Genomic DNA, 25,114 nt, shown 5'->3' on the forward strand with positions numbered 1-25,114 from the left:
ACCTTTGTTGGCAAAGTAATGTCTCTGCTTTTTAATATGCTGTCTAGGTTGGTCATAACTTTCCTTCCAAGGAGCAAGCGTCTTTTAATTTCATGGCTGCAATCACCATCCGCACCCAATAAGAAGCTTACACAAACCACTGGACCAGCCTTAGAGGGCAGAACCAAAAGGAAGAAAGAATTCAACCTTGAAGCCTGGAAAAAGGAGACCTCAAACACAATAAGTTAAAAAAAAATTATGAAAAGGCAGAAAAATACTACACAAATGAAGGAACAAACTAGAACCCGAGAAGTCCAAATAAATGAAGAGGAAATAGACAAACTACCTGAAAAAGAATTCAGAATAATGATAGTAAAGATGATCAAAAACCTTGAAAGCAAAATGGAGAAAATTCAAGAATCAATTAACAAAGACCTAGAAGAATTAAAGAATAAACATGCAGAGACAAACAACACAATTACTGAAATTAAAAATACTCTAGAAGGAATCAATAGCAGAATATCTGATGCAGAAGAACGAATCAGTGAGCTGGAAGATAAAATGGTGGAAATAACTTCTGAAGAGCAGAATAAAGTAAAAAGAATGAAAAGAACTGAGGACAGTCTCAGAGACCTCTGGAACAATGTTAAACACACCAATATTCAAATAATAGGGGTCCCAGAAGAAGAAGAGAAAAACAAAGAGTATGAGAAAATATTGAAGAGATTATAGTTGAAAATTTCCCCAACATGGAAAAGGAAATAATCAAACAAGTCCAAGAGACACAAAAAGTCCCAAACAGGATAAACCGAAGGAGAAACACGCCAAGACACATACTAATCAAACTAACAAAGACTAAACACAAAGAAAGAATATTAAAAGCATCAAGGGAGAAGCAACAAGTAACATACAAGGGAAACCCCATTAGCTTAACAGCTGATCTTTCAGCAGAAACTCTGCAGGCCAGAAGGGGATGGCAGGATATATTTAAAGTACTCAAAGGGAAAAATCTACAACCAAGATTACTGTACCCAGCAAGGATTTCATTCAAAACTGATGGAGAAATCAAAAGCTTTTCAGACAAGCAAAAGTTAAGAGAATTCAGTACCACCAAATCAGCTTTACAACAAATGTTAAGGCACTTATATAGTCAAGAGATACAAGAGAAGAAAAAAGATCTACAAAATCAACCCCAAACAATTAATAAAATGGCAATAGGAACATATACATATCAATAATTACTTTAAATGTAAATGGATTAAATGCTCCAACCAAAAGACAAAGACTGGCTGAATGGATACAAAAACAGGACCCATATATATGCTGTCTACAAGAAACCCACTTTAGACCTCAAGACACATATAAACTGAAAGTGAGAGGATGGAAAAATATATTCCATGCAAATGGGAAGCAAAAGAAAGCTGGAATAGCAATCCTCATATCAGACAAAATAGACCTTAAAATAAAGAAGATTACAAGAGATAAGGAAGGACACTACATAATGATCAAGGGATCAATCCAAGAGGAAGACATAACAATTGTAAATATCTATGCACCCAGCATAGGAGCACCTCAATACATAAGACAAACACTAATAGACATAAAAGGAGAACTTGACAGTAACACAATAATAGTAGGAGACTTTAACACCCCACTTACACCAAGGGACAGATCATCAAAACAGAAAATTAATAAAGAAACACAAGTCTTAAATGATACATTAGATGAAATGGATCTCATTGATATCTTCAGGACATTCCATCCAAATGCAGAAGAATACACCTTCTACTCAAGTGCACATGAAACGTTCTCCAGGATAGACCACATCTTGGGTCACAAATCAAACCTCAGTAAATTTAAGAAAATTGAAATCCTATCAAGCATCTTCTCCAATCACAAGGCTATGAGACTAGATATCAATTACAAGAAAAAACCTGTAAGAAACACAAACACATGGAGATTAAACAACACGTTTCTAAATAACCAACAGGTTACTGAAGAAATCAAAAGGGAAATCAAAAAATTTCTAGAAACAAATGACAATGAAAACACAACTTAAAATCTATGGGATGCAGCAAAAGCAGTCCTAAGAGGGACGTTTACAGCTATACAATCCTACCCCAAGAAACAAGAAAAACATCAAATAGACAGCCTAACTTTACACCTAAAACAACTGGAAAAAGAACAACAAAAAAATCCAAAATTAGTAGAAAGAAAGAAATCATAAAGATCCAAGCAGAAATAAATGAAAAAGAAATGAAAGAAACAATAGTAAAGACTAATAAAACTAAAAGCTGGTTCTTTGAGGAGATAAACAAAATTGACAAACCTTTAGCCAGACTCATCAAGAAAAAGAGAGAATCAAATCAACAAAATTAGAAATGAAAAAGGAGAGGTTACAACAGACAATGCAGAAATACGAAGGATTATAAGAGGCTATTATGAACAACTATGGCAATAAAATGGATAACCTGGAAGAAATGGACAGATTCTTAGAAAAGTTCAACCTTTCATGACTGAACCAGGAAGAAATAGAAATTATGAACAACCCAATTACAAGCACTGAAATTGAAGCTGTGATCAAAAATCTCCCAAAAAACAAAAGCCCAGTTTAAGGAATATGCTATGCACAGGACTCTACTATAATTAACAGGGCCTCTTTGAAAAATAAGAAAGACTTTCTCATCACCCCCAGGCAAAGGGCTGGGAGCAGGAAAAAGTACATCATGGAAAGACATCTTGAAAACAAGATGTTGAAGTACTGATGTGATTGATGGAAAACCATTAGTGACTGTTCCTGTAACCAGAGCCTTGAGGTAGTTGCTGAGAAAGGGCATCACTAGCTGAAGGGCTAAACAAAGTCATGAAAGGCCTGAAGGTTTGACATTGAGGACTGTGCATTGTATATCTTTATCCCTGATCTGAGATTGTAAAGAACAGATATCTCTAGAGCACAAACAAGACAGTAGAAGTTAATAGTAAAAGGCATGCAAGGCTTAGGATCTGGGCTTTTGCCTGCAAATGGCATCAGCCCCCTGATCCCCACTTTATTTCTGAGTCTTATTTTTCCTTATTCTTCTGTGGCACCACTCCCTCAGGTTGGTTCGTTGTTGGGCTGGTCCTGACACCCAGGACCAGATGACTTCACAGAAGAATTCTATCAAACATTTAGAGAAGAGCTAATGCCTATCCTTCTAAAACTCTAGAGGCCACAAAAAAAGAAAACTACAGGCCAATATCACTGATGAATATAGATGCAAAAATCCTTAACAAAATCCGCAAATACAATCCAACAACATATTAAAAAGATCATACATCATGACCAAGTGGGCTTTATCCCAGGAATGCAAGGATTCTTTAACATCCACTAATCAATCAATGTAATACACCACATTAACAAATTGAAAGATAAAAACCATATGATTATCTCAATAGATGCAGAAAAAGCCTTTGACAAAATTCAACATCCATTTATGATAAAAAACCCTCCAGAAAGCAGGAATAGAAGGAACATACCTCACCATAATAAAAGCTATATATGACAAGCCCACAGCAAACATTATCCTCAATGGTGAAAAACTGAAAGCATTTCCCATAATGTCAGGAACAATGCAAGGGTGCCCATTCTCACCACTATGATTCAACATAGTTTTGGAAGTTTTGGCCACAGCAATCAGAGCAGAAAAAGAAATAAAAGGAATCCAGATAGGAAAAGAAGAAGTAAAACTCTCACTGTTTGCAGATGACATGATCCTCTACATAGAAAACCCTAAAGACTCTACCAGAAAATTACTAGAGCTAATCAATGAATATAGTAAAGTTGCAGGATATAAAATTAACACACAGAAATCCCTTGCATTCCTATACACTAACAATGAGAAAACAGAAAGAGAAATTAAGGAAACAATACCATTCACCATTGCAATGAAAAGAATAAAATACTTAGGAATATATCTACCTAAAGAAACAAAAGACCTATATACAGAAAACTATAAAACACTGATGAAAGAAATCAAAGAGGACACAAATAGATGGAGAAATATACCATGTTCATGGATTGGAAGAATCAATATAGTGAAAATGAGTATACTACCCAAAGCAATCTATAGATTCAATGCAATCCCTATCAAGCTACCAATGGTATTTTTCACAGAACTAGAATAAATAATTTCATAATTTGTATGGAAATACAAAAAGCCTTGAATAGCCAAAGCAATCTTGAGAAAGAAGAATGGAACTGGAGGAATCAACCTGCCTGACTTCAGGCTCTACTACAAAGCTACAGTCATCAAGATAGTATGGTACTGGCACAAGGACAGAAATATAGATCAATGGAACAAAATAGAAAGCCCAGAGATATATCCACATACCTATGGACACCTTATCTTCGACAAAGGAGGCAAGAATATACAATGGAGAAAAGACAATCTCTTTAACAAGTGGTGCTGGGAAAACTGGTCAACCACTTGTAAAAGAATGAAACTAGAACACTTTCTAACACCATACACAAAAATAAACTCAAAACGGATTAAAGATTTAAATGTAAGACCAGAAACTATAAAATTCCTACAGGAAAACATAGGCAAAACACTCTCCAACATAAATCACAGCAGGATCCTCTATGACCCACCTCCCAGAATATTGGAAATAAAAGCAAAAATAAACAAATGGGACCTAATTAAACTTAAAAGCTTTTGCACAACAAAGGAAACTATAAGAAAGGTGAAAAGACAGCCTTCAGAATGGGAGAAAATAATGGCAAACGAAGCAACGGACAAAGAATTAATCTCAAAAATATACAAGCAACTCCTGCAGCTCAATTCCATAAAAATAAACCAACCAATCAAAAAATAGGCCAAAGAACTAAACAGACATTTCTCCAAAGAAGACATACAGATGGCTAACAAACACATGAAAAGATGTTCGACATCACTCCTTATCAGAGAAATGCAAATCAAAACCAAAATGAGGTATCATCTCATGCCAGTCAGAATGACTGCTATCAAAAAGTCTACAAACAATAAATGCTGGAGAGGGTGTGGAGAAAAGGGAACCCTCTTACACTGTTGGTGGGAATGCAAACTAGTTCTGCCACTATGGAGAACAGTGTGGAGATTCCTCAAAAAACTGGAAATAGAACTGCCATATGACCCAGCAATCCCACTGCTGGGCATACACACCAAGGAAACCAGAATTGAAAGAGACATGTGGTCCCCAATGCTCATCACAGCACTGTTTATAACAGCCAGGACATGGAAGCAACCTAGATGTCCATCAGCAGATGAATGGATAAAGAAGCTGTGGTACATATACACAATGGAATATTACTCAGCCATTAAAAAGAATACATTTGAATCAGTTGTAATGAGATGGAATGAAACTGGAGCCCATTATACAGAGTGAAGTAAGCCAGAAAGAAAAACACCAATACAGTATACTAACGCATACATATGGAATTTGAAAGATGGTAAAGATAACCCTATATGCGAGACAGAAAAAGAGACACAGATGCATAGAACAGTCTTATGGACTCTGTGGGAGAAGGTGAGGGTGGGACGATCTGGGAGAATAGCATTGAAGCATGTATATTATCATATGTGAAACAGAACGCCTGTACAGGTTTGATGCATGAGACAAGTGCTCAGGGCTGGGGCAATGGGCTGACCCAGAGGGATGGGATGGGGAGGGAGGTGGAAGGGGGGTTCAGGATCGGGAACACATGTAAACCCATGGCTGATTCATGTCAATGTATGGCAAAAACCACTATAATATTGTAAAGTAATTAGCCTCCAACTAAAATAAATTAATTAATTAAAAAATAAAATAAAATAAATACCTAAGACCCTCAAAAGAAAAAAAAGAGAAAAAAGAAAAACATCAAATAGACAGCCTAACTTTACACCTAAAACAACTGGAAAAAGAACAACAAAAAAATCCAAAATTAGTAGAAGGAAAGAAATCATAAAGATCCAAGCAGAAATAAATGAAAAAGAAATGAAAGAAACAATAGTAAAGACTAATAAAACTAAAAGCTGGTTCTTTGAGAAGATAAAATTGACAAACCTTTAGCCAGACTCATCAAGAAAAAAGGGAGAAGAATCAAATCAACAAAATTAGAAATGAAAAAGGAGAGGTTACAACAGACAATGCAGAAATACGAAGGATTATAAGAGGCTATTATGAACAACTATGGCAATAAAATGGATAACCTGGAAGAAATGGACAGATTCTTAGAAAAGTTCAACCTTTCATGACTGAACCAGGAAGAAATAGAAATTATGAACAACCCAATTACAAGCACTGAAATTGAAGCTGTGATCAAAAATCTCCCAAAAAACAAAAGCCCAGTTTAAGGAATATGCTATGCACAGGACTCTACTATAATTAACAGGGCCTCTTTGAAAAGTAAGAAAGACTTTCTCATCACCCCCAGGCAAAGGGCTGGGAGCAGGAAAAAGTACATCATGGAAAGACATCTTGAAAACAAGATGTTGAAGTACTAATGTGACTGATGGAAAACCATTGGTGACTGTTCCTGTAACTAGAGCCTTGAGGTAGTTGCTGAGAAAGGGCATCACTAGCTGAAGGGCTAAACAAAGTCATGAAAGGCCTGAAGGTTTGACATTGAAAGCTACAGGCCAATATCACTGATGAACATAGATGCAAAAATCCTCAACAGAACTTTAGCAAACAGAATTCAGCAACACGTCAAAAAGTTCATACACCATGATCAAGTTGGGTTTATTCCAGGAATGCAAGGATTCTTCAATATATGCAAATCAATCAATGTGATATACCATATTAACAAATTGAAAGATAAAAACCATATGATAATCTCAATAGATGCAGGAAAAGCCTTTGACAAAATTCAGCACCCATTTATGATTAAAACTCTTCAAAAAACAGACATAGAAGGAACCTACCTAGTAGGTAGGTTCCTACTACTAGGTTCAAACATAGTAAAGGCCATATATGATAGGCCTACAGTAAACATTATTCTCAATGGTAAGAAACTGAAAGCATTCCCCCTAAGATCAGGAACAAGACAAGGGTGTCCACTCTCACCACTATTATTCAACATAGTTCTGGAAGTCCTAGCTACAGCAATCAGAGAAGAAAAAGAAATAAAAGGAATTCAGATTGGAAAAGAAGAAGTAAATCTCTCACTGTTTGCAGATGACATAATACTGTACACAGAAAACCCTAAAGATGGTATCAGAGAATTAATAGAGCTAATCAGTGAATTTAGCAAAGTTTCAGGATACAAAATCAATAAACAGAAATCACTTGCATTTCTACATCTAACAATGAAAAATCAGAAAGAGAAATTAAGGAATCAATCCCATTCACCATTGCAACAAAAAGAATTAAATATCTAGGAATAAACTTACCTAAGGAGACAAAAGAACTGTACACAGAAAATTATAAGACACTGATGAAAGAAATCAAAGATGACATAAACAGATGGAGAGAGATTTCATGTTCCTGAGTAGGAAGAATCAATATTGTGAAAATGACTATACTATCAAATGCAATCTACAGATTCAATGTGATCCCTATCAAATTACCAATGGCATTTTTCACAGAACTAGAACAAAAATTTCACAATTCATATGGAAACACAAAAGACCCCAAATAGCCAAAGCAGTCTTGAGAAAGAAGAATGGAACAGGAGGAATCAACCTGCCTGACCTCAGATTATACTACAAAGCTACAGTCATCAAGACAGTACAGTACTGGCACAAAAACAGAAATATAGACACTGGAACAAGATAGAAAGCTCAGAAATAAACCCATGCACCTATAGGTACCTTACTTTTGACAAAGGAGGAAAGAATATACAATGGGGCAAAGACAGCCTCTTCAATAAATGGTGCTGGGAAAACTGGACAGCTACATGTAAAAGAATGAAATTAGAACACTTCCTAACACCATAAACAAAGATAAACTCAAAATGTATTAAAGACCTAAATGTAAGACCAGAAACTATAAAACTCTTAGTGGAAAACACAAGCAGAACACTCGTTGACATAGATCAAAGCAAGATCCTCTGTGACCCACCTCCTAGAGTAACCAAAATAAAAACAAAAGTAAACAACTGGGACCTAATTAAACTTAAAAGCTTTTTCATAGCAAAGGAAACTATAAGCAAGGTGAAAAGATAACCCTCAGAATGGGAGAAAATAATAGCAAATGAAATAAGTGGCAAAGGATTAATTTCCAAAATATACAAGCAGCTCATACAACTCAATGCCTGAAAAACAAACAACCCAATCAAAAAGTGGGGAAAAGACCTAAATAGATATTTCTCGAAAGAAGATATACAGATGGCTAACAAACACATTAAAAGATGCTCAACATCACTCATTATTAGAGAAATGCAAATCAAAACCACAATGAGATATCACCTCACACCGGTCAGAATGGCCATCATCAAGTAGTCTACAAACAATAAATGCTGGAAAGAGTGTGGAGAAAAGGGAAAGCTCTTGCACTGTTGGTGGGAATGTAAATTATACAGCCACTATGGAAGACGGTATGGAGATTCCTTAAAAAACTAGGACTAAAACCACCATATGACCCAGCAATCCCATTCTTAGGCGTGTAGCCTGAGGAAACCAAAATTTAAAAAGACACATGCATCCCATTGTTCACTGCAGCACTATTTACAGTGGCTAGAACATGGAAGCAACCTAGATGTCCATCGACAGATGAATGGATAAAGAAGTTTTGGTACATATACACAATAGTATAGTACCCAGCCATAAAAAGGAATGCCTTTGAGTCAGTTCTGATGAGGTGAATGAACCTACAACCTATTATACAGAGTGACGTGAGTCAGAAAGAGAAAGATAAATACTGTATTCTAACACATATATATGGAATGTAGAAAAATGGTACCAAAGAACTTATTTACAGAGCAGCAATGGAGAAACAGACATAGAGAATAGACTTATGGACATAGGGGGGGGGGAGAGGGTGAGACGTATGGAAAGAGTAACATGGAAACTTACATTACCATATGTAAAACAGATAGCCAATGAGAATTTGCTGTATGGCTCAGGAAACTCAAAGAGGGGCTCTGTATCAATCTAGAGGGGTAGGATGGGGTGGGAGATGGGAGAGAGGTTCAAAAGGGAGGGGTTATATGTATACCTATGGCTGATTCATGTTGAGGTTTGATAGAAAACAACAAAATTCTGTAAGGCATTTATCCATTGATAAAAAAATAAAAAAAATAAAACTGAAAAGACAACTCACAGAATGGAAGAAAATATGTGCAAATCATATATCTGATAAGGAAACTATATCTGGAGTATATGAAGAACTGTTACATTTCAACAATAAAAAGATAAATACTCTAGTTTAAATATGCATGTATAACTGAATCACTTTTCTGTACACCTGAAACTAACACAACATTGTAAATCAACTATATTTCAATTTTAAAAGATGTTATGTAGTGCTGTATGTCAATTATATCTCAATAATACTTAAAAAAAGAGAAAACAGTAAAATAAACACAGGGATATTCCTGGTGGTCCAGTGGCTAAGACTCAGTACTCCCAATGCAGAGGGCCCAGGTTTGATTTCTGGTCAGGGAATTAGATCCCATATGCTGCCACTAAGACCCGGCACAGCCAAAAAAATAAATAATATTAAACACACACACATACAATGAGATATCCACTAAGACTGCTGAAATAAAAAGATGATAAATGTTTGACAGCTCCTCTAAACGTTAAACACAGAGTCACCACATGAAATAGCAATTTCACTTCTAGTTACAGGCCCAAGAGAAATAAAACCATTTACCCACACTTTTATATTAAATCTTATATGTAAATATTCATAAGGAAATGGCAACCCACTCCAGTGTTCTTGCCTGGAGAATCCCAGGGACGGGGGAGCCTGGTGGGCTGCTGTCTACGGGGTCGCGCCAAGTCGGACACGACTGAAGCGACTTAGCGGCAGCAGTAAATATTCATAGCAACATAATTCATAATAGCCAAAAAGTGGAAACAACCCAGATATTCCTCAACTAATGAATGAATAAACACAAGCAGTATATTCTGCAAAAAAAGGAATGAAGTACTGATACATGCTACAACATGGATGAACCTTGCAAGTGTTATGCTAAGTGAAAAGTTATTTACAAAAGACTATGTATTGTATTATTCCATTTACATGAAATGGCAAGAATAGGCATATTCATACACACAGAAAATAAACTGGACTTCTCTCATGGCTCAGCTGGTAAAGAATATGCCTGCAATGCAGGAGACCTGGGTTCAATCCCTGGGTTTGGAAGATCCCCTGGAGTAGGGAACAGCTACACACTCCAGTATTTTGGCCTGGAGAATTCTATGGATACTATAGACCATGGGGTCGCACCATGGGGTCGCAAAGAGTCAGACATGACTGAGCGACTTTCACTTCACTTCACTAGGGCTAGAGGTGGGCTTCCCTGGTGGCTCAGCTGGTAAAGAATCTGCCTACAATGCAGGAGAACCTGGTTCAATTCCTGGGTTGGGAAGCTCCCCTGGAGAAGGGATAGGCTACCCACGCCAGTATTCTTGGGCTTCCCTGGTAGCTCAGATGGTAAAGAATCTGCCTGCAATGTGGGAGACCGGGGTTCGATCCCTGGATTGGGAAGATCCCCCGGAGAAGCGCATGGCAAACCACTCCAGTATTCTTGCCTGGAGAATCCCCGTGGACAGAGGAGCCTGGCGGGCTACAGTCCATGGGGTCACAAACAGTCAGACATGACTGAGTGACTGAGCACAGGGCTTGCAGTGAGAGTGGGCAGCCACATGGCTCACTGGGTTCCTAGTTCCCTGACCAGTCCCTTGGCAATGAAAGTACAGAATCCTGACCACTGGACCACCAGGGAATTCCCTGAATTATGTCTTAATAAAGCCATAAAAAAAAAAACAACATAAATCTCTAGGTTTCTAACCCACATGGCTCTACTTTCCTCACTCACTCACCTGTATCCATGTTCTCTTCTTTCTGTCAGATTTCCTATACTTTGTAAGTATGGTTCCTACTTAGAACATTCTACCCCAAATTATTACATTATTATTATTTACTCTCAATTCAAGTGAATCCTCCTCAGAGACATTTTCCCTGACCACCCCCATTAAAGTAGTCTCTCCCCCTGAAAATGGCCTCTTTTACATTCTGTCCGGGAACAAAAAATAAAGTAATTGAGCTATTCAGCTGATGCATGTCAGGTGACACCCCAAAATTAGTTAAGTCCCTGAGCTGAAGCAGAATAGGAGTTTTTATAGGGGAGGAGAAGAGAGGGTTATATGGTTATGGTATTGTTCCAAGTTGCAATTTTCTTTATCTGTAAATGCTGCAAAACATTGCGATTTAAAAGGATGGGATATGTTGGGGTATTCATGCCTCTTTCTCATAATTGCCAGTACTTTGGTAGCAGTTCAAAGAATACTTTTGAGAGCCATCTTTGTAAGCCATGTTGAAGATCTAATGACAATTAAGGTTCAAGGGAAGGACTGACAGAAAAGGGAAAAAACAGAGGAAAGAAAGAAGAAAGAAAAAAAAGGAGGTAAAGGGACTTCTCTGGCAGTCCAGTGGTTAAGACCCCAAGTGTCCAATGCAGGGGATCTGGCTTCAATGCCTGGTCAGGGAACTGAGATCCCACATGCTTTACAGCCAAAAATAAAATTAAAAAAAAAATTTAATTAAAACAAAAGGAGGTAAAGACTGAAACAAGGAAAAGCAGGATCTGTTTCAATTCTTTAGTACACATCTCAGTAACTGAAATTGTCTTAGTTATTTGTTTGCATGTTTATTTTCTGTCTCCCCTATCACTAGGACATTTCTGCCTTGCTTGTCCACATAGTAGATGCTTAGTATGTGGTGGCTGACTGACCAAATTCTACACCAACATGATAATAAAGATAAAATCATGAGCAAATATTTTGGAACATTCCAGCCACTCCTTTCATTTCTCACGACTATAACAAACTCTGCCTAGTCTCCATCACCTGGGTGTTTAAAGAATTAAAGATTTTGGGGCCACGCCTCCACAGACTGGTTCATCTGTGCTTTAACTACATCTGCCTGCCTACAGAAACAAATATTTTAAAAGGTAAGGAAAAGTCTGTGTGACAGTCTGGGCCGTGCTTCAGTGGAACTAGACACTAGTCCTTGAACTAGACACTAGGACTATTAATTGTACAGAAGAAACTGGATCAAACTTACTGCAGTTTTTTCATGGCTCTTAAGTCGTTAATTCAAGCTGCTTTTCTTCTTCCCAGAAGTAGGGAGGGCCATTGTGCTTAGTTACTTCTGCAATTGCTAGAGGATAGGAGCAAAGACTCAAAGAATTTAAGCGCTGGAAGGAACTTCTGGGCACTACTTAGCTTGTTTCCTTCTTATCAGATGTTTCTTTCTCATCATGTGTACCCCAAATATCAAGATTTCACCTTCTAAGAACACTTCCCAACTCAACGCATTTTCTCAGACCAGCATCACTGGCAGTACCTAGACGTGTGTTTGGAAATGCAGGATTTCAGACCTCATTCCAGAGCCATGGAATGTGTCACATCACAAGACCCCCAGGTGACTAGTGCACAGTTTGAGAAATATGTTGCATTTCTGGACATGCTGAACCAGTGCTACTATCTCCAACAGTGTGCACTGATCATTAGCACTTACCCACAAGCTGGACTAATGGAAGAAGGAGAATTCATAAGTGAAGTTTTCCCAAATGCCCGCTGTAGAATTCAGGATCTGTGTATTAGGGAAAGAAAAGACAGGCTCAAAGCATAAAACTCAAAAGTAATTACAAAACTTATTGGCAAAATGGTGATCTTTTTTTTTAATGAACACTCTGAGATCCATTAAACTACTCTACTTTAAAAGTTTTGTAGGAAAATATTTTTTTAATTAAATTTTATTTACACTTGTGTATTTGTTTGTTTGATTGCACCGTGTGGCATGTGGGATCTTAGTTCCCCAACCAGGGACTGAACCTGTGCCCCTGCATTGGGAGTCTTAGCCATTAGACCACCAGGGAAGTCTCCTGAAAGTTTCATAATAAAATCTTTTTTTAAGTAATCTCAAGTTAGTGATAACTACCAGTTTCACCAAGAGGCACTTGTGGTGGGAAAGTGTAGTCAAGAATGTGTATCTGCCCAAAGTGAAGACTGACAGGGAATGGGGAAAAAGTAAGGTTTATGAACCAGGCCCCCTGGGTCTTTCATTTAATCCCCCATCACAGCTCTGTTAGGTAACACCACTTTAACTAAGTGATTGAATTTAGCATCAACAATCCTGGTACAAACTAGTATTGTATGCCCCCTGGTGAAGCGGATGAGGGAAGTAAACATCCTCATTGATGTGGTCCTCTCTTCTAAGCAGTAATTCAGGCACTTGGGCTCCTTCCATTCTGTGCTCTGCCATCTTCAACTGAAGGCTTCTAAAGCAGCACTAGTTCAATACTTGTAAAAGGGCTTTCAAAGTGAGGCTGGAGACTATGCACCAATAGCACCAATTTACCCTTTTTTTGGTGGGGAGTGAGGTATAGAAATGGAGAGGGTTCAGGGTCAGATTAATTTCTGATAAAGAACTGCCCACAGTAGATGCTACACAAAGTTAAGGAAGCTGAGAAGTTCAAGTGGCTAGCAAGAATGTGGCTGAGTACTGCATCACGGGGTAAATACTGGGGAAAAAATAGAATAACAACAATGCAGGGGAGTTGATGGACTTGGGAGGAAAGTGTGGAGAGACCAGAATGTTGAATAATGTCTAAGTGTAAACTGTGATCAAGCTGGAGGGCAAGCAAATTGTAGGCAGTTACTTACATATCAGGGTTTAAGATTCCTAAAATAGTCTAGTTCAAGATCACCACAAGGAACAAAGGTGTGGCTGTGGGAGTAGGTGGCCATAATAGGGGTAGGATTTACAGCGCCTCCAGTCTGAGATAGGCAGGAGGCCTTAACAGGTGTTGGTTGGATTATCCACAGAAATACTGAAACTTCCCACATGTCAAGGCCCTAAGTAAATAGAGTATACAGAAAGAGTATAAAGTAATATAACTATATTTTATTTAATTTTTATTGGAGTATAATTGATTTACAACGTTGTGTTATAGCCTATATGTTAAAGGATAGTTATTGTGTGACTCAGAGAACAGAGATCCTGAGGACAATCAGTATGTTAGATTTCTCAGTTCAGTTCAGTCGCTCAGTCGTGTCCAACATTTTGCAACCCCATGGACTGCAGCACACCACGCTTCCCTGTCTATCATCAACTCCCAGAGCTTACTCAAACTCACGTCCATTGAGTTGGTGATGCCATCCAACCATCTCATCCTCTGTTGTCCCTTTCTCCTCCCACCTTCAATCTTTCCCAGCATCAGGGTCTTTTCAAATGAGACTTCTGACTATGAGAAAAAAAGCAATTTCGAACAGGCTGTAAGGATGGCACTGTCTTTCAGGAAACAGCCAAGTTACACTTAAGGAAAAAAGGTGAAGGAAATATTCTCAACAATTTGGGAATGGCAGAGAATTTTATCTGCCATGGAAGAAGAATTCCAGGGGAAAAGAATGGAAGGAGGAAGCATGAGGTGGGAGGAACCTAAAAGTATGGGAATTTCTATAACAATAACACAAACCAGATAACGTGAAAATAAATACGTGGGCTTTAAAACACCTAGATATGTTAAATCAAATCTAAAAGACAAGCTTTCAGATTCAGAGCTAATATTGCAAGAGGGTAAGGGTACCTCTCAAGGATCACAAGGAGAGAACTAAAAACTAGAAAGAAAAAAAAAAAGAGTATGGTTGGGACTTCCCTAAAGGTCAAGTGGTTAATAATCTGCCTTCCAAAACAGGCGATGAGGGTTTGATCCCTGGTCCAGGAACTAAGCCTACTCATGCCACAACTACTGAGCCTACTTTCCACAAGTACTGAAGCTCTCTTGCTCTAGAGCCTGTGCTCTGCAACAAGAGAAGCCTGCCCACCTCAACTAGAGAGAAGCCCCTGCATGCCACAACAAACACTCAGCGCAGCCAAAAATAATAACTAAAAAAAAAAAGAGTATGGTTATGCTGGTGCTATCTCAGCAACCAGGCTTCCCAAGCGACTCAGTGGTAAAGAATCCACCTTCCAATGCAAGAGACACCAGTTTGATCCCTGGGTGGGGAAGATCCCCTGGAGGAGGAAATGGCAACCCACTCCAGTATTCTTGCCAGACAAATCCCATGGACAGAGGAGCCTGGTGGGCTACAGTTCGTGGGATCATAAAGAATCAGACACAACTGAGCAACTGAACCCAGCACACATCTCAGTAATCAAGAGGTTTGGATTTTAAGATGTGGAGAGGAGGCCTTAGGCCCAAGTAAGGCAGGAAGTCGGAATTTAAACTCTGCATGAAATCAGGACCCTCCAAACGCTAAGCTTGAACAAAAGGATGAATTAAAAATTAATATCTCTTGGTCTGCCTTTTGGAAGAAAAAAAACCTCTCCCATGAGAATCTGTTACCATAGGCATTCCTTCACATGGATTTGGTGTTCAATTGGATTCTACCTGAATGGTCTGGAACCCCAAGCTGAGAAATTCACATGAGAAGTGGTCCTAAGCCAGGAGTTTTAATAACAGAAAAGACGGGTAGAAGGGGCATTGAGGGGTATTCTAAAATTGTGTTGATGGCGGTATGATTGTCCTTCATTCTGTGTTTTATTTCATTGATTGATTTTTTTCATGTGTTGAACCATTCTCATATTCCAGGAATAAATCCCACTTGGCCAAATCTGCTGTTGAATTCGGATTGCTGGTACTATGCTCATCTTTTCTATATTGTTCCAATTTTAGCACATGTGCTGCTAAAGCAAGACGTCCCTGTGGTTTTATTTTTTAAATAGGGGATAATGTACTTTCGCATTTCAATTTTCAAATGAGTAAATGTCTCAAGGAGCAAGAACTGTTTTCTGTGCCTGAAACGTTGACAAAAATTAAGACCCACATACTCGTTTGCAGACTCTTTTCTTCCCAGAACTGGCATCACCTCCTTCCTACATAATACACCTCAACTGGAATATCAGAAAGCGACCATTTCTTCAGAAAGTGCTGTGCAGTAATCCGACCCACAGAGAGAATCCAGATTTGAGGTTTCTATGTCACCACATGAAACCCATCTGCAAACTGTTTAAAGTAAGAGCATGAATAACATGTCTCTGGAATTCACTTCTCCAAAGAATTCAGTAATTCAACCTTTAGGTAACTTAAAATTAGGTCCCCCAAGCACAGTAACGTGTGGTGTGCGTGGAGTTCAGCGGAGGATTCATCTTTCTGGCTCAGTAGAAATCCAAATACCTATGTCAGGTACTCGGGACCGTGAAAAGCAAGATTCTTTGAAGAAAAGTTCCAGGGACCATACTTTTGAAAACTGACAACAGTTACTGGGAATTTCTTTTTCCGTTTCACAACTCAGGGAACTTATTGGCACCTGCCCTGAGCTAGGAATAGGTTCAGGTGTTCGCAATACCTAGGGATGACTTGTCGACTTGCTGGAAGCCTCATCTGACGGGCCCGAAAGGAGGGAAGGGGGAGGAGGAGGAAGGGACTCTCTCAAGGCGTGCAGTCAGGAAACAGGCTAAAGAGGAAACAATACAGAAGACTGAGGAGAAGTAACCGCCTCACCTACAGATACGAATTACGGCCGTCGTCTGCTTCCACAGCATGTGACCCAGCCCCAAGATTGCGCATGCGCCGTGAGCAATGCGGCGCGCCCCGCCCCCACCCTCTCATCTGCGCCTGCGCAGGCGTGGGGGTTTTGTTGTTGTTGTTGTTGTTTTCCCTCACTATCCACAACTCCCACCACTTCACTCCCTAACCCTGGTCTTCGAAAGCCGCCACCCTGCCCACACCCGGTCGTTCGTGGTTGCTAGGGACTAGAGTGGGATGGTTTGTGGTATCGGGTCCGTGATAACTCGCCAGTTACCGGGTAAACGATGAGCTGGTTAGAATTCACAGCCGCGAGCCCTTGTCTCCAAACTGTTAACGCATCCTTCGTTTTATCCTCGGATACTCGGATTCCCTGCTCTCGCCACCCGCGAAGCGGCTGGAAATTGTCTCTTGAGAATTTTAATCTTGTTTGGAAGCAGCCCCGGCCAGTGGTTCTTTTTTTTTTTATCTAGGATCACTCATGATGTGATGGACACCTCAGAAACGTCATCCCTCCTTTGATTTCCATAGGAAGCTGAATTAGAAAGTTGTGCTTAGTCGCTTAGTCGTGTTCGACTCTTTGCGACCCCATGGACTGTAGCCCACCAGGCTCCTCTGTTCATAGGGATTCTCCAGGCAAGAATACTGGAGTGGGTTGCCATGCCCTCCTCCAGGGCATCTTCCCAACCCAGGGATTGAACCTAGGTCTCCCGAATTGCAGGCAGATTGTTTACCGTCTGAGCCACCAGGGAAGACCAAGTAATAGTTAACTTTGAAGAAAAAAAAAGAAAAAAAGGAAAAATTCATGCAAACATTTACATGTACACAGAATAATCTCGAAGAATTGGACAGCAACTGCTACTGTGATTACATCAGGAGATAAATGGGTGGCTGAAGGATGGGCATGAATGTTTTGGGTTTTTTTGTTTTTGTTTTTGCATTGTTTGAAATTTGTCCAGTATGTGTGTGTGTTTTAATCTTTGAATGTTCGTTTGACTCCCTTACCAAAATGTAGATATCAAGGAAATTTGGAAACTTAAAACGTCTGTCTAGATGCCGTAATGCTGGATAGAATTATACATTATGTGTGAAGATAAAACCTTTTGTGTAAACCACCAAGTTTTCCTGTTTATTTCTGGACAAACATCCTTGGGAATTGGGGCGGGAAGTACAGGAAAAGAGGAGTCAGGAATTTTCGAAAAGTCGGCAGGGTTGGCATACAGGAAACAAATTTTTATCATCTCAATCATTTGTATATTCCTTTTGGATTTGCTGAAGAAAATTGAAGGGTAAATTTTAGTTTATTTCACTGAAGTCCAACTAGATTGAAAGGGGACATTTGATGTTTATTTTTGTAAAGGAAGTTAATTGAGTGTGGTTGGCAGGGTTGGGACTCGAAGTTCCTATTTTAGACAAGGAAAACATCCCTTAGTAAGCAATCTCCAGAATGATTATGATACATTCCTTCCCCTAAACCTTGTAAGATAACTTCAGGTTCCCTCCTCCAAGGGAAATGGTGAGGAAAAAAAAGTAGGCAACTGTGCCTAAGAGGATCTGCAGACAAAAAGCTCATACTGAAAAAATCCTGGACACACCTCATTCTCTTGGTTAGCTGAACCAGTTCAACTTGTTACCCAGTAAGTGGTTAGTGGATCTAGACAACAAAGAAATAAATGAAACCTAGTGGGTAATACATCAACCAGGTTGAGCAATAAGCAGCACCTGGGGATAGAAATTCCCCACAGAGGAGAAAAATGGCACCACAGAAGAGAATGCTTAGTAAAATTTATTAAAATAAAAAAAGAAAAACAATAATTTATGCCCTTGGCAAAATAAAAGACCTTATCAATATAAATGTTTCTTAGAAAACATATGAAAAGATAATATATATATATCAATAAATCAGTATCATTGTTACAGCAAAAGTAATAATGATTGTATAACAGTGATAAGTGAGGATAATTCTGGCCCTTACACAGCAGCATTTCTGGAAGGTCCTCTGATTCCTTTTTTTTTTTAGTACAGATATGCCTTCATTTTAAGAAAGCCTGATATATATACATCTATAGTTAGAAACTCTATCAATTAAATTTATTTGTGTCACAAAAATAATTCTCTACCAAAAATCAACACATTTCTGTAATGTATCCTTCAAACTGGCAAATTTTCTTAATGCGTTTAGAATTAACCAAATGTGTCCTCAACTTCTTTCCTTCTAGCACTATTGCATACAGTGAGGTATACCTGAAGTGAGCCAGAAGAGTTGGGCTTCAAACCTGACTAGAGAGAGTGTGTTCTTACTTAGAACAAGAGGAAATCGTTGGGGGCACGAGTTCCCTCAATCTTTTGTTTCTCGAATCCTAAGCTCTTGATTTTCTTGTCCCTGCTGTTTCCCGGGCAACTTTGTTCACCTGGTACTCTCAAGCTAAAAGGAGGAAGTCAAATGGGAGAGGGACGGATTAATGAATTGGTGAGTCACTCCAGCAGAGCGCAGTGAGATGAAATCGGGTTTAGAGTGTGTGTGTGTGGCTATAGCTGGGGGAAAGCCAGAGCAATTCTCCGCCCTTGACGTGGTATTTGTGAGGCTCCTCTCCTCGCAGGAGCACCTGATTTCTGGAGGGGCAGCAGGGCTCAGTCCAGTTTCCCCGGCCAGACAGGACACGTACTCAGGAGAATGGACTCCATCCTATTTGTCACATTCCTCCTGGCTCCCTTCAGCACAATGGTAGTGCTGTTCACAGAACTCCTGGATCCGGCTACAGGCCTCCAGCATTATCACTTCAGGGACTGTGATTACCACTCGGAAGAAATTTGGATACTCAAAGCACTGCAAAAATAAAAGCCTATTATTCTCAGAGCAGTTGAATCAGTGACTAGACTATGCTAATATGGCCAGGGCCCTAATCAGCAAGAGACAGCAACACCATTTACCCAGGGCTATCAGTTCCCGCCACTAGGATGCTGAACCAGTAACTGAGTTAATTTATCTTAAAAGGAATTTGTGGGACAAGCTTGATTTCTTCTCACTTAGAATGTCCAGTTGCAATTTTTCTTCCTGAATCAGATGGGATAATGATGGGGAAGAAATAAATTTTAAATAGAGGTCATGACACCCACCAGTGAGAATCTTTTCAAAAGAGAATACAGTAGTCCCTTGGTATCCATAGGGGGGTTGGTTCCATAACCTCCAAGAGTACTAAAATCCAAGGATGCTCAAGTTCCGTATATAAAATGGCATAGTACTTGCATAACCTACATACATCCTCCTGTGTACTTTAAATAATCTCTGGGTTACTTATAAACCCTAATAAAATGTAAATGCTATGTACATAGTTGCCAGGCTGCAGCAGATTCAAGTTTTGCTTTGGGGCACTTCCTGGAATTTTTTTTATTCTAATATTTTTCCATCCCCAGTTGGTTGAATTCTTGGATACGGAACCTGCACATATAAAGGCCAACTGTACACTTTGTTGGGGGAGGAAAAGGCTAAAGACCAGCTCAGGGAGAACTACCAAGGCACTATATACCACTGAGAGTTTCTAGAGAAACCTGAGAGAGATGTAGGCACTCACGGTTGCTGGGAGGCAGTGGACAGATTGCTCGGCAACTAACCGCTCCGTGAACTCCACATCATTCTCAAATTCTGGGAAATGTTCCATCTCAATTCCAACCTATACCAATAACAGGGAGAGGCAAACTGATCAGGAGGAGGAAAAACAGGCCAACTCCCTATGCCAGAAATCAAGGCAGGGACTGCTTTAAAAAAATATCTTGGAACTCCACTACTGATAACTAAGAGTTCTTGCTCTTATGAGCTTGTGGAATTTCTCATAGGGAAGAGAGGGTATATTCATATTAATATTTTAGTTTACTGAAGGGTTCCTTCTTGGATGCTGATAAATGAAAGCTGAAAATAGGATGCTAGTGCTCCTTAAAAAAAAGGCACTATTGGTACTATGGGCCAGGCTAGTCTTGATTGCATGGAACAACCCTGCCCATTGAAAAATATTCAGCATTGCTGGCCCACAAGATGCCAATAGCACCTTTCAGTCCTTCTGAAACAAACAACATTCCTATATAGCCCCAAACACTCCGAGGGAACCAGATCTCTCCTGGTTGAGAGCTACAGTAGTGTGGAAAGCCTCTTATTTTTGTCATATCATCTCTGTATCTGCATATAAAATAATTGTCTGTATTGAAGAGTTTTCATTTTAAGAGGGGTTTTTTTTCTTTCTTTTTTTAGCACTGAGTTTAAACCACGTCAGTGGGACAATTCAGATCAAGGCAGTTCCTAAACTGAATGGCTCAGGAGCCCATCTGGTTGTTTTTGTGAGCCCTACAGACTGGCTTCCCTCACCTGCCGCCCACATACTCACCATGAGGTACATGGCCCCAGAAGGGCGAATGGGCCGAAGTCCAGGGATGGCAGCCAATGCCCCATAGCAGAGATCCGCATTGGACTATGAGAAGAAGCAGAGACATCAAGGATGAAAACTTAAGCTAAAGAAAAAGTGGATCATTAAAAAGAGAGCCCACATCAAAGGCGGGGAAACTAGGTTTGCTCTGCTGGCATAAGGAGTTAACAAGAAAAAAAACTCTGCCCACTCATAGCTTTAGGCCAGGAGCAGAATGGATTGCCAGAAGTTAGAGAAATGTATGGATGAATGTTGACAATGATGCCACCTTCTGGTTTGGAAGCCCCATAATGGCGCAAAATTCCACTGGAGGCATTCCCTGACTCCCCGAATGGAAGGCCACAGGCTGCCCTTACCTTGAGGAAGCTTAGAGTGTTGTGGTAGAACTCTTGAGGGGTGCGACACAGGATGCTTTTCAGAGCTCCCTGGACAAGGGTGCAGGGGCCCAGGATCCGTTGACTCAGCTTCATCAGCCCATCTCGGATCTAAAAGCCCCCCAGCAAACACATTATTTAGCCTTTCTTAAGCATCCCTGCTGTGGAGATTCTTGTTCTGACCATTCTTTCTATAAAGTGTTTATTTTTATTTATTTTTTTTTTTGTTATCTCCTATCTAGGCAGAGTTAGGGTTGTTAGTTTTTGATCTCTGGAGACATGGTGGTGCCTCCTGTCATTTTTAAATCAGACCACCTGGGTTTGTAGCCCAGCTCTGCCACACACTGACTTTGTGACTCTGAGAAAATTATATAACCTATCTGAGTTCATTTTTATCAGCTGTAACATGGAGATAATACTAATATTGGCCTCACAGGGTTGTTGGGAGAATTACATTGAAATAAAGTATATAAAGCACTGGCACCTTGTAAGCCCACAAATAGTATTAGGGATCATTACTGCTTGTTGCTTCTTTTTTTGTGGCAATAAAATTGGAGGTAGATGTAACTTCCTCACCAACACAGAAAAACTGAGTTCTGGAGAGGAATAACTAGTACTATCTTTACCCAGTGTCTTTCCGGGCACACAGAACTACAGGGCCAAGAAAGAAAAACCTCACATCTGTACCACCACTGTGAGATAAAGTAAGCAAGTAATAAGTAAGCAAACAAATAAATATTTAGAATATATATATACACTCACCTCATTGCCAAAAATATCTCTTCGGTCATGGATAAGGATCCAGCCCATCCTCCAGCCAGGAACCAGCCAGCGCTTGGCCAGCCCTCCACAGGACAGGATGGGGACATTGCTGCTGAGGGTGGCCAGAGGCTCAAATTTGGAATCTGAAAACACCTGAGGAGAAGAGGTGCTTCTTACAGTTGTTTTCTGGCTTCCCTCCAAATCCCATGCCTCCCCAGATTTTCCTTATATCTTTAAGCACAGGGCCTCAGATTTACAGGCTCTTTCTACCCTGAAGCATGACTGGGATCTCAAGAAGCTTCAAAGGGAACTATCCAAAAATATTTAACCTGGTGTCTTGTCTGGGTTAAAAGAAGCCTAAAATAAGGAAACTAGTCCCAGCCCAGTAATATGTACAACCTCTGACTCTAGGGAATGAATGAAACAATTAGATCCTACCCAAGACTCACCATGTCTCCATAGATCTCATCAGCTAAGATGGGGACACACTGCCTTGCAGCCACTGAAAATAAGAGAACCATGCTGATGTCATTTTTAATGTGAATTGCCTTAGCACTTAAATGTTTATCTGGGCTTATACTTTACACTTCATGTTTGTGGGTTTTGTCTTCCTCTTTAAGAACTACAAATTCTTCTCATACTCTTCCAGGGTACAGAGCCTAAATTTGCTGTTTAATTAACTAGATATTTCAAATCCTTTCTTCTACATGATGGGAGTGATAAAGAGGCAAGTCTTTTTCTCCTTCTTTCTACCTTTCCAGTGGCACACCACTCACCAGGGACCCCACTGGAGCCCTCCGACCTCTATTCTAGTCTCGGAACTTAGTGAAGGACTTCTTTCTCACTCTAGGAAACAGCTAAAGGATTCCATCCCCATCTTCTTTCCTGTCAAGTGAAGTCTGTTGGACTTACCTGCCAAAATTTTCTGGAGATGATGTCTACTGAACACTGACCCGCAAGGGTTTGATGGATTGTTGACAATAAGACAAACTGTCTTTTCATCAATCAGAGATTCTAGTTGTTTCAGGTCAATTTCCCAATTCTTCTCTGGCTGGGGAGGGAAAAAACAATGAGATCAAGATGATTCTGAAAAACTTAGGAAGACTACTCACTTCACTCAAAGGTATAATATAAGTCACAAAATGTGTCTGTGGCCTCAGACTTTCCAGATCTTTCTCTGCTAAGATAATGGTCATGTATTTTTTATGAAGTAGTAATTGAGCATTTGTATCTAAAATTAAAAAGTCATTTACCAATAAATTGTAGAGTTTGACCTCAATTCCCATAGATTCAGCCAGAGTTCTGTAGAGAGAGAAGCCAGGTCTCGGAACTAGGATGTTTTGCCCTGGGTTGGCCAACACAGCCAAACACAGTTCAATAGCCTGACTGCAGCCACTTGTCAGAATGACATCCTGTGAAGAAAAGTTTCGTGTTGTTAAGGGTTCCAACAGCAACAGGAGAAAAGAGATTATCAGATGAGTGAGTGGGAAGCAAAAATAAGCTTACTTTTAAAAATCCTATGTAAAGTAGTGGGGACTGTACTAGGCCAAAATTGAAAGAAATGAATATGTTTATATATGTCCATATCTAGAGGTTGTTGAAAATGCTGGCCACTTAAAAGAAATAAATCACTTTAAAAAGGACAGGTTGGCTGTGAGTCAGCAGACCTCCATGAGAGATCATTATGACCTTGGACTTTTTCACCTGGTTGTTTATTTACTTTTGACCAGAGATTTGAAGCCTGGCTCTCTTCTGAAATACAAAGGGTTCCCCTTAGTGTTAAGAAATGTTGACCTCGACCCTATCACCCTATAAACAGGGTGGAGGGCATTTAAACTTGACCCTGCCATCAGTCCAATATACCATGGAAACTTGATCCTCCCATCTAAATGACCTTAGGTAAGCGAAGGGAAATACAGATTAATAAAAGACCCTATTGGTAAAATTAAAATTTTCAATTATTTGGGATTTATGAATTACTGTTTTTCAATGATCTTTTGCAGAGAATCAAATATAGGGTGACCTCTGAGTCCTTTGAGCCTCCTTGAGACAGACACCACATAAGTTGTATGCAATGTTATTATCATACTATAATTACATTAAATATAATCACTGATTAGTGGCTCAGATGGTAAAGCGTCTGCCTACAATGCGGGAGACCCGGGTTCAGTCCCTGGGTTGGGAAGATCTCCTGGAGAAGGAAATGGCAACCCACTCTAGAATTCTTGCCTGGAAAATCCCATGGACAAAGGAACCTGGTAGGTTACAGTCCATGGGGTTGCAAAGAGTCAGACACAACTGAGCGACTTCACTTTCTTTCACTTTCACTTTCATATAAAAAGTCCTGGAATTGCCAAAGGGAAATTATTCTTAGTTTTTGTTTCCCTTGAAACCCTTATTCGTCATGGAACAGAAAGAAAGGGTAGAGTTTGCCTGGTATTGTTTTAGAGCTGGCACCTTGTCTAGGGCTCACCTTAGCTTCCAGTGGTGCCTCGGGACAGTGGTAATAAGAAGCAACTTCCTCCCGACTGGATAAGCAGCCTGAGAGAAAAGAGCAGAAGGAGAAAACTAGAAGTTTTCATCCCACAACTGACAGCGATGCCCTTAAGTCACAGGGCTTCAAGGCTACCTTCTGTCCCAGATCAGAGCACATACCATTCGGTTCAGCTGTCAGTCACTATAGTTAAAGGAGATTAACTTTATACCTTACAATTTTAAAATGAGCACACAAATGTATAAATAATAACAAAAGGAGTTCACCAAACTATAAAATACACTGCAGCATCTTAGTTACTGTGATTATGTTTTATTTTCTTTTAGATTATTTAATTGAAAATACAGGATTTAGATTATTCTTAAATCCCTTCCAGGGATTATATTTT

General features: G+C 39.6%; 2 protein-coding genes across 20 annotated transcripts in view; both read right to left on the reverse strand.

Annotated features, from left to right (window-relative positions):
• Nucleotides 1–16,705, reverse strand: part of ZNF19 (zinc finger protein 19) — a 109,778-nt gene extending 93,073 nt beyond the window's left edge. For 11 of the 18 annotated variants that reach the window (XR_014060209.1, XR_014060216.1, XR_014060217.1 and 8 more), the window contains exons 1-2: nucleotides 16,658–16,705; nucleotides 12,670–12,744 (exon numbers count right to left, since the gene is read on the reverse strand). Coding sequence is in view for 1 of the 18 variants with exons in the window: in XM_081512541.1 (XP_081368667.1) it covers nucleotides 16,658–16,698 (41 nt within the window). In the remaining 17 variants the exon portion in view is untranslated. The remainder of the gene's footprint in view (nucleotides 1–12,669; nucleotides 12,745–16,657) is intronic. The other 7 variants (XR_014060221.1, XR_014060208.1, XR_014060206.1 and 4 more) reach the window with 1 other exon arrangement.
• A 1,746-nt stretch (nucleotides 16,706–18,451) lies between these two features.
• The window catches only part of TAT (tyrosine aminotransferase), a 47,064-nt gene continuing 40,401 nt past the window's right edge, over nucleotides 18,452–25,114 (reverse strand). For both annotated transcript variants that reach the window (XM_081512544.1, XM_081512545.1), the window contains exons 4-12: nucleotides 24,706–24,773; nucleotides 23,486–23,644; nucleotides 23,145–23,283; nucleotides 22,682–22,734; nucleotides 22,233–22,385; nucleotides 21,453–21,581; nucleotides 21,058–21,141; nucleotides 20,254–20,352; nucleotides 18,452–19,508 (exon numbers count right to left, since the gene is read on the reverse strand). In XM_081512544.1, coding sequence (XP_081368670.1) covers nucleotides 19,368–19,508; nucleotides 20,254–20,352; nucleotides 21,058–21,141; nucleotides 21,453–21,581; nucleotides 22,233–22,385; nucleotides 22,682–22,734; nucleotides 23,145–23,283; nucleotides 23,486–23,644; nucleotides 24,706–24,773 — 1,025 coding nt within the window. In that variant the 3' untranslated portion in view covers nucleotides 18,452–19,367. The remainder of the gene's footprint in view (nucleotides 19,509–20,253; nucleotides 20,353–21,057; nucleotides 21,142–21,452; nucleotides 21,582–22,232; nucleotides 22,386–22,681; nucleotides 22,735–23,144; nucleotides 23,284–23,485; nucleotides 23,645–24,705; nucleotides 24,774–25,114) is intronic.

The sequence above is a fragment of the Giraffa tippelskirchi genome, chromosome 7, assembly GCF_054371585.1.
Source record: "Giraffa tippelskirchi isolate mGirTip1 chromosome 7, T2T-mGirTip1v1.2.pri, whole genome shotgun sequence".
NCBI classification, from domain to species: domain Eukaryota; kingdom Metazoa; phylum Chordata; class Mammalia; order Artiodactyla; family Giraffidae; genus Giraffa; species Giraffa tippelskirchi.